Source organism: Lotus japonicus, chromosome 1 (genome assembly GCF_012489685.1).
Source record: "Lotus japonicus ecotype B-129 chromosome 1, LjGifu_v1.2".
In the NCBI taxonomy this organism is placed as follows: Eukaryota; Viridiplantae; Streptophyta; class Magnoliopsida; order Fabales; family Fabaceae; genus Lotus; species Lotus japonicus.
Genome location: NC_080041.1, coordinates 117,717,634 through 117,731,213, shown reverse-complemented (window position 1 = coordinate 117,731,213; position 13,580 = coordinate 117,717,634). Strand labels below are relative to the sequence as shown.

General features: G+C 38.5%; 1 protein-coding gene across 2 annotated transcripts; it reads left to right on the top strand.

The window, feature by feature from the left end:
• Positions 1–4,597: 4,597 nt before the first annotated feature.
• LOC130729727 (uncharacterized) lies at positions 4,598–13,084 on the top strand. Of its 2 annotated transcripts, XM_057581563.1 has the most exons (11): positions 4,598–4,927; positions 5,786–5,848; positions 5,954–6,045; positions 6,647–7,471; positions 7,593–7,692; positions 7,784–7,933; positions 8,031–8,786; positions 8,898–11,105; positions 11,186–11,258; positions 12,202–12,350; positions 12,429–13,084. In XM_057581563.1, the coding sequence occupies exons 1-11, from the start codon at positions 4,849–4,851 to the stop codon at positions 12,758–12,760; spliced, it is 4,827 nt and encodes a 1,608-aa protein (XP_057437546.1). In that variant the 5' UTR covers positions 4,598–4,848; the 3' UTR covers positions 12,761–13,084. The 2 variants fall into 2 exon arrangements, with proteins under 2 accessions (XP_057437546.1, XP_057437547.1); XM_057581564.1 differs by lacking the exon at positions 7,784–7,933.
• The last annotated feature ends 496 nt before the right edge of the window (positions 13,085–13,580 follow it).

Genomic DNA, 13,580 nt, shown 5'->3' with positions numbered 1-13,580 from the left:
GCTTTGGAAACATAGAAACTAAAAACTAAGAATTGAAACTCTCGTTCACCTTCGAATCTAACTTCGAGAGCTTCTTCTCTAACCTCCTAAGTCTTTCCTCTATTTCTCCCTAAGTCTATCTATATTTCTTTGTTCTTCGAGTTTTGATAATCTCAATCTTCTAAAAAACATTTTTGTAATTTGTATACAAATTGGGCGCTCGACGCCCCCTGAGGCATGTCGAGCACCTCATAAACCTTTAAAAGGGGTTTTCTCAACCACCATAAGCGTTGATCGCCTTCTCCATTGAGCGCCTTCTAAGCCTCGCCCAACGCCTTAAACACTCCTCAAGCTTCATTTTCTCACCAAAACATGAATTTTCCCGATCCAACCGTTCAAATTAAATTCCAATTTGTTGTAAATAACATATCCAAATTTTATCCTAATCCAACAGTTAATGAATGCGTTGTCGCAATTTTGCTTAGACAGCTTTGAACCTCCTACATCATAAAGTGGGGATTAGAATTGAAATTTTCATAAAACTCGAATAATTGTTGAACTAATGAATTGGAGATTAAAATGATATAAATTGAAGTATACAATTCAAATAAGTGCCTAAAATGATATTCCAATATACGTAAAAATGACACTTATCATGTACACACCGTAGCAGCAAGCACAACTCTATCATGATACCTAGCCATACACGTGAACCCAGCTAACTCATAATCCAACATGAAGGTGTCAAAATTTACCTTGAAAACATCCTTCACAAGCCTCGACCACCTAGAAGGAAGAGTCATCCCCCATCTCAGCTCTACACGTATGTTTCACATAGGCGCAATGCTACGATCTCGGTAAAACATGAACTACTCTGCTGCTTTCTCTCCCGTCGTGACGGTGCTTGGCGGTTCTTTCGGCGGCCCACCTCTCTTCCATTTGTGTTTGTTGACATTCTTTTTAGAGCTTTCAGACCTGTAGTTTGGAGTCTTTGGCGCGCCGCCACGATAGATGTCTCGTGGTTTTTGGCAGGTGTGTTGTTGTTGTTTCGTCTGTCGCTTTGGGCGTTTCTACTGGTGCGTTGTGGATTTTTGTGTTTACCGCAGGTTTGGTTGATGGTTGTTACTTGAGCTTGGTGAAGGTCCAGAAGCAGTGTTGAGTTGTTGTTGTGCATGTTGTTTTGTTTTTATCGTTTGTCTGTGTTTTGGGTCTCAGCTCTATGACGTTGTTTTGCGGTGGGTCTTTTGGTGCAATCAACTTAGTTGGTTCCCTGTTGCAGGTGTCGTGCAACTGTTAGGTTGTTTTCGACTTTATTAAGGATCAATCTCAATGTTTTAATAGATCAGGGTGGTTTGCTTATGGGTGTTCTTAGAGGCGGTTGGAAATATTTGTTGTAGTGGCTGAGTTTTATGCTGGCTTTTGTTGGCTCGACTATTGTACCCATGTTGAGAGGGGTGATTTCTCAACTTTATCTATATTAATATATCTTTTAACTTAAAAAAAAAAACATGATGCATCAACTAGCTCATATCTTGGAACAACATCCTTGTTACGAACCTCCCAAATACAATACACAATGGTTGCTGCTACACAACTTCGGTTTGCAAAAAATCACGAACAAAAACTACAACACTTCAACCATGCCTTTGATCATAATGCAATCCCAACTTTGAAGCAAACCAAAGCTGGTTCGCATGAACACAATCAAAGAAGACATTCTCCAAAGCCTCCTACTCAACAACACACAAAGGGAAAATAAGATCAACATCCATACCTCTCTTTCAAAGACTAGCTTGAAGTACTAGCATTTCTGAGATCTTCTAGATGGAGCTTCTTGCTATCCTCCATGGGCTTCGTGCCTACTAGTCTACTATCTTCAAGCGTGTGGTGAACTTTTCTAACTCTTTGATTTCTTTGTCCCTAGTAAACAAGGAGGTTCCAATTTTCATAAGTATACAACCATTATTAGCGGTATTAAGTAGCTTTCTGCTAGAAGGTGGGAGCTTAAGTTTGAGCATTGCCTTCGCGATGGTACACTGCAAGGAGAATGCTTATTAGTGTTTTCCAGAAACCGACGCTAACAAGGCAAAAGAAGACGCGATAGCCGATTTAGCAATAATGACCATTGCCATTTTCATATCCGAACATGAGTGTGATGTCGTCAAAATGACATTTACAACCAATTGCAATGACAAACAATAATAAGAATCTTAAATATAATATTAATCATTTAATTGTCTTATTACAAATATTATTTTGTACCATCACATGATCCAACACTTTCACACCTTTATATAGCTTTAAATTTAAGCTTACAACTCACTCTTTCAATCTTCAAAAACCATTTTTCAATAACAAATGCAATGTCTTTTGCTTGTCTTCTTTGGTCTTCGTTTTCTCTTGCTACTCTCCTTGCAACAGTTTCTTTTTTAACATCTTCCATGACTCTTGCAATTAATTTATGTTTTGTAATTAATCTAAAGTACTATTTCTCAGTATCATTTTTAAGAAGCTACGAGAAAAAAAGGCAATAAGAAGAAACCACAAACAATCCCTAGAACCCCTCCCATCATAACCATGAAGAATTTTTTTAATCTTTCACAAACAAAAGTCTATCACAGATAAAAGTTGAATCATGAGCAGAGATTTATCATCCCATTAGATAAGCTTCAGTGTAACCTTTTGGTTGACTACCAAAATTACCAAAATATAATAGACAAGAGAAATGACTATTCCATAAGTTAATAAAACTCATGTTACGATTTGGTTACTCATGCTAAGTCGCAACGGAAGGGGGCATACCGAATATTGGTCGCAGCGGAAGGTGGGTGTGAGGCGCGAAGACTACATGGCATATTAGAAGATGATGGTTCATGTAGGATCATAGTAATTAAGGGTTAAGGATTGTGGGGTGGCAAGAAAAGAGGCTACAAGGCGGAGGGGATAACGACGAAGAAGTGGGCGTGAGGGTTTGTGAGCGCGAGGGGGGGGGGGAAGCAAGGCGCGAGGATGCAGGGAGACATCGTGGGAGGCATGAGCGACAATGGTGCGAGGGGTGAGAGTTATGGAGAAGTATGTGGATGGTTTACGGGGGGAGAGGTCTTATAAGGTCGATGAGGTGGAGAACCATTGATGCTTAGTATCTTCTAGGCCGACACTAGTTTGTGGATCTACAAGATTTGCCAATAGTTTTAGAGTCTGTTGTAGCCGACTCTTAGCGTTCTTCATAGCAACGTCACAAACATGAGAAGAAAGGACATGGTTTCTCATTTTCTTCTCACTCAGACTGTTTTGGAGAAATCTACATAGGGTAAAACTAAAGCCAAATACATAAGAGACAAAAGTACAAGACACTGTCAAATGAGTCTTTCTTCTCCTACACACGTATTATTATCTCTCATAGATCAGCACGACACGAAACTTCACCTGTATGCGTTCCAAAGCGCACGTCTACTGCCATGTCAGCTCACCAACATATCACTCATGCGTGGATTCCCTAAAGCCTTTGGCCCCATTCGATTGTGAGAATCACTACAATGTGGGCTATCCAAAGCATTATTGCGTAGAAACTTGTTTCCACTCCTCTTTGATTCAAATAAATGAGTCAGCCTAACTCTATCCCAATTTCCAATATCGAGTGCCAGCTATATCCACCCATTGAAATGACCGTTGCGATGATTCCAAAATAAACAAAGAGATATCACAATAAAATTAATTCCAAGATTAATGATGCCAAAAGCGTAACAATTTCTCAATTGATAAACTCACCCACACTATCATAATTCCACAACAATCAACTTTTTCATGATTCATGAACATCATCTTTTGTTTTCCTGCAAAATCAAAATAGTTTCAGAAGATATTGAGGGGAGGAAGGATGGTGGAGAGGATTAGGAAGTAAAATATAAATTTTAAAATTAAAATATAAGTGACCTAAAAATTTACAATAGCAAGTAAAAATGAGACTTGTATGAATATGCTGTAGGTAAATGAAAATGTTTAGAAAACAGTAAGACTCAAAAGTGTAAAAAATATTTATTTTACATCCACTATCATTATCCGACAAAAAATGAGAGAAAAAGAGTAAACATCAAATCAAAGGATTTGGATCCTCTCCATCCAGCTTCTCTCCATCCTCTCTCCATCCAAATCTGAGCCATTGATTTAGAAATTTAAAGGCTTGGATCAATTTAAGAAGAGAGAGAAAAAATGAATTGTATTTAAAGGCTTGAATCAATTTAAGAAAAGAGAGAAAACATAAACTAATCCTCACCTTTAAAATTCAAAATCAATGGCTCAGATTTTGGATGGAGAGGGAATGGAGAGAAGCTGGATGGAGAGGATCCAAATCCCAAATCAAATAAGAAAGAGATACAAAAATAAATGACACATAGAACAATTTTATTTTTTGGTTTAAACTTGGAAAAACAAACATAGAACAAATGAAATCCCAAAAATACCATATAATTAAACTTATAAAAATGGAAAATAGTAAAACTCATAAACATCTCATCTCATTTGATAAAATTTCATTTGCATTTATTTTACTTGAAGTGCAATAAAAACCAAAAAGAAAAAAAGCAAAAATATATCACACTCCCTCGTGGTTGTTCCTGATGTTAACACACCCTCGAGCCTTCAAACCCTCACCCTCATTCTCTCTCTAACCTTCTGAGTCTTCTCCTCTTGCATCTCTCTCTCTCTATCTTATACCCTGCAATTCGCAAACCCTACCCTTCTCTCTCCGTCGCACTTCCACCCTCGCCGCATTCGCATTCCACCGCCGCAATCTGCTTCCGCTCCTCCGTTCTCGGATCTCTCTCTCTCCGTTTCCCCAATTCCACCAATCTCCAACTCCACCACACACCCATGGGCGACGGCAAGATGAATCTCCCCGACGATCTCTTCTCCTCCAAGCCTTCCGATTTCCACTCATCGCTTCTCAAAGGTGAATCTCCAATCATGATTCATTCAATTTTTTTTGAAATTGATTTAATTAGGGCTTTTTTTTCTCCCCTTTTTGTGTTCTTGAACAATCTAAGCTCTATTCGCTTCTTCATTGTTGCGCTTGTTCGTTTCGCAATCTGGATCCGTTGAATCTCAATCTGTGATTCGTTCGGGTCTGTCAATTGCGTCCATCCGACATTACTGTTCCTGCTTGGTTCGGTGTTTGTGTTGCTCTAGATTTATCTTTTGTTGTTTCGTGTGTGTTTGTGCTGTGTTTTTTTACTTTCGAATTTTTTGGGGTTGACTTTAGTTTAGATTGGAGATTGATCTGTTTGCTCTTTTTCGATTTTTCGATTCCCCTCGGTTTTTTCATCAATGCTTTAGTGAGTGTGATTTATGAGCTCTCATTTGTTGAGAATCGGGGTTCTCTTTTTCTTTTTGTTGAAGGTTGTGTTTGGATGAATCCAGTGGAGTTGAGTTTGTTCTTCTTGTTAATCTGAATCTAGATAATTCATTTGTGCGTGTGTGCCCGTGTGTGTGTGTGCGTGTGCTTGTAAGTGAACTGATTTAGTTGATTTGATTTGCCTCTTGTTTTTCTCTTTTAATATTTTATGATATGTAATTGTGAGTGGTGGTGGATACTGTAGATCCTGTCATTTAGCACTTGCATGATTTTTACTTCAGTTTTTTGGAAGCTACTTTTTATAGGTTATGAGAAGGCATTAAAACGACCTATTTTTGTGTTTTTGTATTTTTTTAAAAACGTATCCAATTTATCTAACAGTATATTAGTCGTTTGTTCGATTAAAATCTAATCTGAATCACATGGCTGCTAATACTTGCTTTTTGGTTGTTCTAGATGAGGCATTTGGAGGACATGGTGGGGAGAAAGGGATTGCAGCGCTACTTGATGATTCCAAAGGTATTTTATATATCTTTGCACAAGTGAAGTTTAATTTTACATTTAGTCATGTTTCTCTCATGCATATATGGTGACTGTATTGATAAAACCTGGTTTTATTCTCAGATCAAGTGTCGTCTGACAGCAGCATACCCTTATCTCCACAGTGGCTGTATTCTAAGCCTGTTGATGTGAAGACAACTGCCAACCCAGTGGGGGTATGTTATACTTGATATTTTGATATTAATTGCATTATCAGAGGTTCCTTTTTATTTTTGTGAAATCTAGTAGTTTGCTTGGGCTCTATTGTTACTATTCTTTATCATTTCAGAGAATGAGAGTTTAACATATCCTTCTTGGACATGTAAGCTTGTTTGGTTTTATGTTTTCAATTTGCCAGGACTTGTGTTATAAAACTCAAAGCAGTGACGATGCATCTGCATGTTGTCCTTTCCGAGTTTTAGTTGCTTCCTTTAATTTTGAAGATTCTGCCAAAAATCAAGAAAATGTTCTTCATGACACAGCTGTTTCTCTTAATCATCGTATTAAACTATTTATCATGATTTAAGTGCTCAATTAGCATCCCAACAGCCATTGTGACTTTTATATTTGTTAGTGATTTTTTTTAATTAATATGGAGTAAAAAAACAAAGAGAAATCTCGTGTCTCTAGTAGCTTGACTATCAGGTTTGTCTTATAAAAATTTAAAATGTATGTATGTATATTTGTTTTGTTAAGTTTGAATTGGAGTGTTCATGTTTGTTATGCTTGATCATTGGAAAGTAATAGGATGCACATCTATTTTGCTCTATGCCTTAGGTGAACTCCACCGATCCCATACTGAAAGATAGTTGGCGCTTGGAGGGGTCTCAAGACAAGAAAGATTGGAGGAGAGCTGCCCCTGATGTTGACATCAGTCGCCGCTGGCGTGAAGAGGAGAGAGAAACCAGCTTGCTTGGACGAAGGGATCGCAGAAAAGAAGATCGTCGTGTGGAGGTTACTTCAACCTCAGAGAATAGATCCTTGCCTGCTGATCGCTGGCATGATAGCCGTGGTTCTGTCCATGATTCTCGTAGAGAGAACAAGTGGTCATCAAGATGGGGTCCTGATGATAAAGAAAAGGATTCTCGAAGTGAGAAAAGGAATGATGTGGATAAGGAAGATGGTCATACTGAAAAACAATCTTCTGTTGCTAGCAACCGTACCGGTGCTGATCGTGACACTGATTCTCGTGATAAATGGAGGCCAAGACATCGTGTGGAAGCTCAAACAGCTGGTGTGGCTACATACCGTGCTGCACCTGGATTTGGGCTGGAAAAAGGACGTATAGAGGGCTCCAATGTGCGATTTTCACCTGGAAGAGGAAGGGCAAATTTCAATGAAAACCTACAAATTGGGAGGCCTCCATTAGGCTCTAGTGCTGGGTCTTCCCTTGTGGACAAGAATAAAACCATATTAGGGAAGTCTAGTCTTGGTGCTGATTCATATTACTACCCTAGGGGTAAGATTCTTGATATATATCGTAAGCAAAAGGTTGATCCAACTTTTGAAAGCATGCCTTCTGAGATGGAGCATACATCACCAATAACCCAACTTAGTTCTGTTGAACCATTAGCATTTGTTGCTCCTGCTGTTGAGGAGGAGGTACGCTGAATATAAAAATTAATAAACACCTTTATTATGCGTTCTTGATCTGATGTCTTTATCTTGAAGGGCCACTTGCTCTTCAGTATTGTTATTCATTTATTTTTGAATTTTGTTCCAGGGTGTCCTTAAAGATATATGGAAGGGAAAAATTACTAGCAGTGAAGTCTCAGGCTATTCTGTTCGGGGAAAAGATGGAGGGTTAAATGAAGATATATCAGGTAACAAACTTTGCATGTATTTTAGGTTTTTTTTTGTTGAAAAAATCAACCTTTTCTCCTTCTGATTGTAGTCTCCCTTCGCTTATTTTAGGTCTTGGTGTTACTTTGAGCGAAGGAAAGCAACTGACAATTGGGAGTGGTGAAAAGGTTATATCTAGAATGAATATCCAAAATGAATCTGAGCAAATTTTTATTGGTTCAGCATCAACTGCTGATGGTTCATCTAAAAATGTAGTTAAGGGTGAGAAAATATTAATATTCTTTATTTCTATTGCTCTAAACAGTTGATTGTAAGATTTCAATATGTTATTTATGAACTACCTTTTTTTTTTTTGCAGAAGTTGCAACTTCTCAAGAAATCAAGCAGAAACATATGCCTTCTCTTGGTGTATATGAGAAAGATGAGATCTCTGGTAACAACACTAGGGAGGGAAGCATTCCCAGAATCAAAGTTGCTGAATCAGAGACTTTTGATTACCATCAGGGACAACTTTCAGCTTTTAAGGAACATGCTACTCAGGATGGTGTTGAGTCAATTGGTGCTTCAGCAATCAGTAGTAACCTACCTGATGATGCTCGCTCTCTTTTTGATTTTTCATCTTTGCAGCAAAATGCCAGTGTTAATCCACAGGACTTGAAACTTAATGAAAAGATGTATGCTCTTGAGGAGTTGAGTTTGTGCTATCTGGACCCTCAAGGGATGGTTCAAGGACCCTTTCTTGGGATTGACATAATTATGTGGTTTGAACAAGGGTTTTTTGGGTTAGACTTACCTGTTCGCTTGTTTGAGGCCCCTGAAGGATCACCATTTCATGAACTCGGTGACGTCATGCCTCACTTGAAAGTCAAAACAGGACTAGATTCTGGCAGTAACCTGGTTAATCAATCAGAGCCATCTGATGCCAATGAAAGGAACCTAAAAGTAGATGTACATACATTTGACTATGGTAGCGATGATCAACCTTGGTCCTCATCCCGACCTGATACTACCTCAAATGTTGGTATTTCGTCTCAAATGTCTTATCAAAGTTATCACTCCGAAATCAAATTCTCTGATGAGCAGCGCTTCAATAATATTGTTGCACAAGATGAGGGTATGTTTTCTCATTCTGATTGTCTATTATTTTGCTACTCAATTTGAGCGGCTATATTTGCTATGTGTATGTTTATTTCTACTTTTTATTTATACATTTGTTTGTTTGTAGATGCCACATTTTCGAACTTGGCTGGAAGCAGCAATGATAACCCTTTGATGCGGCCTGTGGGTGCCAATGCTTCATATTCCCATCCCACTGGAAGACCTATTGCAAATGAAATTACTGGGAGTGATACTCAAAATAGTGAGGCAGATAAGTTGCATCCCTTTGGTTTATTGATGTCTGAGCTTAGAGATGGCTCTCATTTAAGGCGTGCACAATCTTCCAACAATTCTATGAGATTGGGTGATCAGGGTCATTTTCTAGATCCATTAATTGATAGAGAAGCTCCTTTTGCTGATCAAAGCTCTGTTGGTGGCATGGTTAATCAGCCTTCTCTCAGAGAGGCATGGCCTGATGAGTACGGGGTGAATAGGCATTTTAGTCCTAATCCACGTATTGGTTCACTAGAAGATCAGTTCTTGTCTCGTATGGGACCAAAATTTAATAACTTTGATGTGTCAGAACATCTCATGTTGCAAAAGATGCAGAAGGACCGGCTTCAGCAGCAGACTAGTTTATCTAATCATTTCCCTGCACATCTTAATGGGTCGGATTTAGAGAGGTTTCCAGGTTTCTCTCTTTCTCAAAGCAATAACCCAAGCATCCAGCAGATGGTGCCGAATCCAGGGCCAGATTTTGAACGTCTTCTGGAACTTCAGATTCAACAACGCCAGCTTGAGCTTCAGCAACAGCATGATATGCACCATCAACAACAACTACTGCAACAAATGAAACTGCAGCCCCAGCATCAGCCTCAAGTTCAGCAATTGCTTCTTGAACAGATTATGCAACAGCAGCAGATGTCTGATGCTAATTTTGGACAGTCAAAACATGATCTTTCTAGGGAAAATTTGTTGGATCAGGTACAGTTGAGGAGATACCTGCATGACATGCAGCAGAATTCACATTCTTTAAGGAACCTTGATCCATCCATGGAGCAGATTATCCAAGCAAATATGGGTCTCAATGCTGTCCAAGGAAGGCAAGCTGATTTGTCTGATCTCTTGTTGCAAGCAAGGCATGGAAATATATTGCCTTCTGAACAACAGCTTCATTTTCAGCAAGATCAGCTACAGGCACAGCAGTTATCTGCGGCTCTTAGACAGCAGTTAGGTATGGACGGGGAAAGGCATTTTGGCCGGTCGTGGCCAATTAATGAAACTGGACAGTTGGTAAGAAATCCATCAAGCCATCAATTGGGTCATTCAGCAGGATTTAATGTTTCAGATATCCACAAACAGCAGCAGAGGCTTGTGGCACAAGAGGAGCAATTAAATTATCTGGGAAGGAATCATCTTGAGCAGAACCAGAGAGGATTCTATGATCCTAGTTCTATGATGTTTGAGAGGTCTTCACCTGGTTCTGTTCAAGGAAGGGAACTACTAGAACGTCGTCGCTATATGCACCCAGCTGAGCAACTGGGTCCTGTGTCTTCTCACCACCTACAATCATCTGATGATCTGTTTGGCCACCATTCCCTCTCTGGAAACAATGGGCATGTCGAAAATAACTGGATTGACCCACGGGTGCAACAACATCTTGAAGCTGTGAGACAGAGAAGAGACTTAGGGGATACTATTGCATCGGCAGATCTAAACATACCTTCTGCTGGAGCTCATGAAGAAAGTTCAGCACGGGGTTTTATGGACCTTCTTCATCAAAAGCTGGGTCTTCAATCCTCACAGTCGTCAAATGTTGATAAATGGCACCCTCTTTCATCAAGAAGTCATGACAAATCTTGGCATGTTCCTGAGGCTAGCTCATTAATCCATCCTTTTGAACTTGCACCAGATCAGCAAGTTCATCTGAATGACCCATTTTTAGAAAGGTCTCAAAGTGCTAATTCAAGTGCCCTAATGCATGATCATTTGACCAACATGCATATTACTGAGCAGTTCAACAATCTAGGAAATGCTGAAAGAATGCCACTTCGGTCTAGATCTGGATCATTACTTGAAGAGCAATCACTACTATCTGCAAATAAGGATATTTTACATTCCAATTACAGAATTCCTTTTCAGATTGGTAAATCATCTATGGAAAAAGACTTGCTTGAGTTGGAGACAAATAAGGGACATAGGCATGAATTCCTAGGCACAATGAGCAAGTTAGCTCCTGGGATGTCAGATTTATCAGAACAAGTGGAGAGCACGATGAATTCGATGGAACTGCCTCCTATTGCCCATAGTAGACATAGCTCACTAAGCAGTGCCGGTATATACTATATAACTGCTATCCTTCATTATTTTTGATCTTCTGTATAATGGTTAAATATAATGAACGAGCCTCTGCAGGTGGTGATGGAAGCTCATTTGGTCGTGAGATGGGTTTGAATAACTCCCGTGGAGATGAAGTTTCTAGTGACAGGTACATTCTTTGTGCATATTTTCCTTTTTGTCTAAAATTAATTTGGTTATGTACTATCTGGTTATCTGGTTCTAGATAATGCTCTGAAAACTTATCTGTCTACCAGCTGGTGGTTAAGAATTTTATGAACATTGAGTTCAATGTTCTTTATGGCACATTATTTCATTTTTTTTCTATTATTCCAGTTGCTCTTTAGTTCAAGCTCTGAGAAGTAAATATGAGAAGAATGAGTATAGAAAAAAGTAAATGACCCTTTTCTCCCTAAATCCTTGTTTGTTTGAAATTTGAATAGATAATAAAAAAGATTCCTTGAGATGACAAGTAACTCCAACTTGCAAATGACCCTTATTCGCACTAAGGGTACTTCAGTAATTTTATCAATTTTTTCTCATGTTGCCCTATTTTCTTTGGGTTTCTCTACACCTACTTTCCTTCTTCCATCTGGATGATAAAATACCCTTTTCTTCTTGGTGCTTCTCCCAATCCCATTTTATTTCTTAGCCAAATTGTACAAGTTCTGCATGAAGATTGCAGTTTGGATGACCTGTGAGTGTTGTTTAATGCAGCCCATTATTTTCTCATTTTGTGAACTTTCTGCACTACCTGCTACAAAGTTTCCTGTGTTCATAGTTGATGCATTTTGCAGATAATACACTTTCTGAATGGATTTGCAAAGGATTTCATTAACTAGATTTATCTAATATCACTTCCTGATTTAGAAGAGCTTGATTGGTTTTTAAGCACAATAATTAAAGATGACTTGTTAAAGCATTTTATCTGTTTATTGTCAAAATAACAGTTTTGTTATTCATGGGTTCATATGCCAATCTGTATAGTATACACTCTGTAGTCTGTACACAAATGGTATTTGGTACAAGTTGATTAACTATCATATCAGGAAAATAATTATTAAACATGAGGTTTGATTGTTTTCTATTGACAGGATTCCTCCAACATCAAAAGGGTTTGATAACGCTTTCCATAAACGTGCTCATGTATCTCGGGTTTTGTCCTCACCGGATGTCCAGTCAGACCAACCATCTGTACCCCATTCCAATCAGAACAATTTAACAAGTCTATCATCCAGTGAAGGTATGTGATTTTTTAACTGCCGCCTTGCCTTTTTCTTAAAACTTTTCAGCAGTCAGTGAATTATGAGATTTATGGTAGGGAGAAGAGAGCCCGCTGGGAATTTGTCAACTAGTAGCATGACTGATGCTCAAGCTTTGGGGAAGAAAGAGGTTCGATTTAGATCTTCATCTTTTAGTGAAGGCGCTGGATCAGAGACATCATTTATAGACATGCTCAAAAAACCTGTTCTTCCTGAGGTGGATACACATTCAACCAGCGGAGCTGGGACTGAGCCATCTGACGGTGGACAAGCCGGCCGAAGTGGCAAAAAGAAGGGTAAGAAAGGAAAGCAGATAGATCCTTCACTTCTTGGTTTCAAGGTCTCCAGCAATCGGATCATGATGGGTGAGATTCAACGCCCTGAAGATTGATAGTTACTTGTAGATTGGCTGTAAATTTTGTTTTGCCTTTCCATTTTTGTTTTCATTTTTTTCCGGAGGAAAGGGATGAATGGTGTATAGTCCCGTTAGAGCATAGCTTTAATCTTTCAATACATCTCTTTACATAGATGTCATATTGTATGCTTATATCTGAAAGCCCATTTGGCGTTGACTAGTGTGTACAGTCACTGATGAGTGGTGTATATACGAGGAAGCTATGCGATTTTATATAGATGGATGCATCAGCGATTTTTGTGGGATAGAATGGAAACTTAGAGGAATTCAAATTTATCATAAAATTGTGATTTTTGTGGATTTTTTTATGGTTGAGGATAGTTTATGATTGTCTTGAGAATTACGGTTGAGGATAGTAAATCTATGACAATTTTTTTTAAAGTGAGACCATAACTCTACTCTCAATAAACTCAAGTTAACATTTTTTGTCTCTTCTCATTGGATAGTTAATTTTACACATCATGAGTGAGATTCTTCTAAGTTGAAATTATTTCAATTCAATTTCAAATATCTTTTAAGTTTAACTTATTTATTTTAAAAAGTCACTGAATCAAATTTATAGCAAACTAGTACTCCCTCCGTTCCCAATCTTTTGTTGTTTAAGGTTTTGCACACTGTTTAAGACCTAATCATTGAATAAATTTTTTGACAAAAATACCCCTAATTATTTTCGTCCATATTCTTTTGCACTCCACAATTTTCCATGAAATCCCCCTCATTACAGTACACTTCTCCACATATCTTATACCGAAGCATTTATTACTACTCCATCCACACCACCTTCACTTTAAGTTTG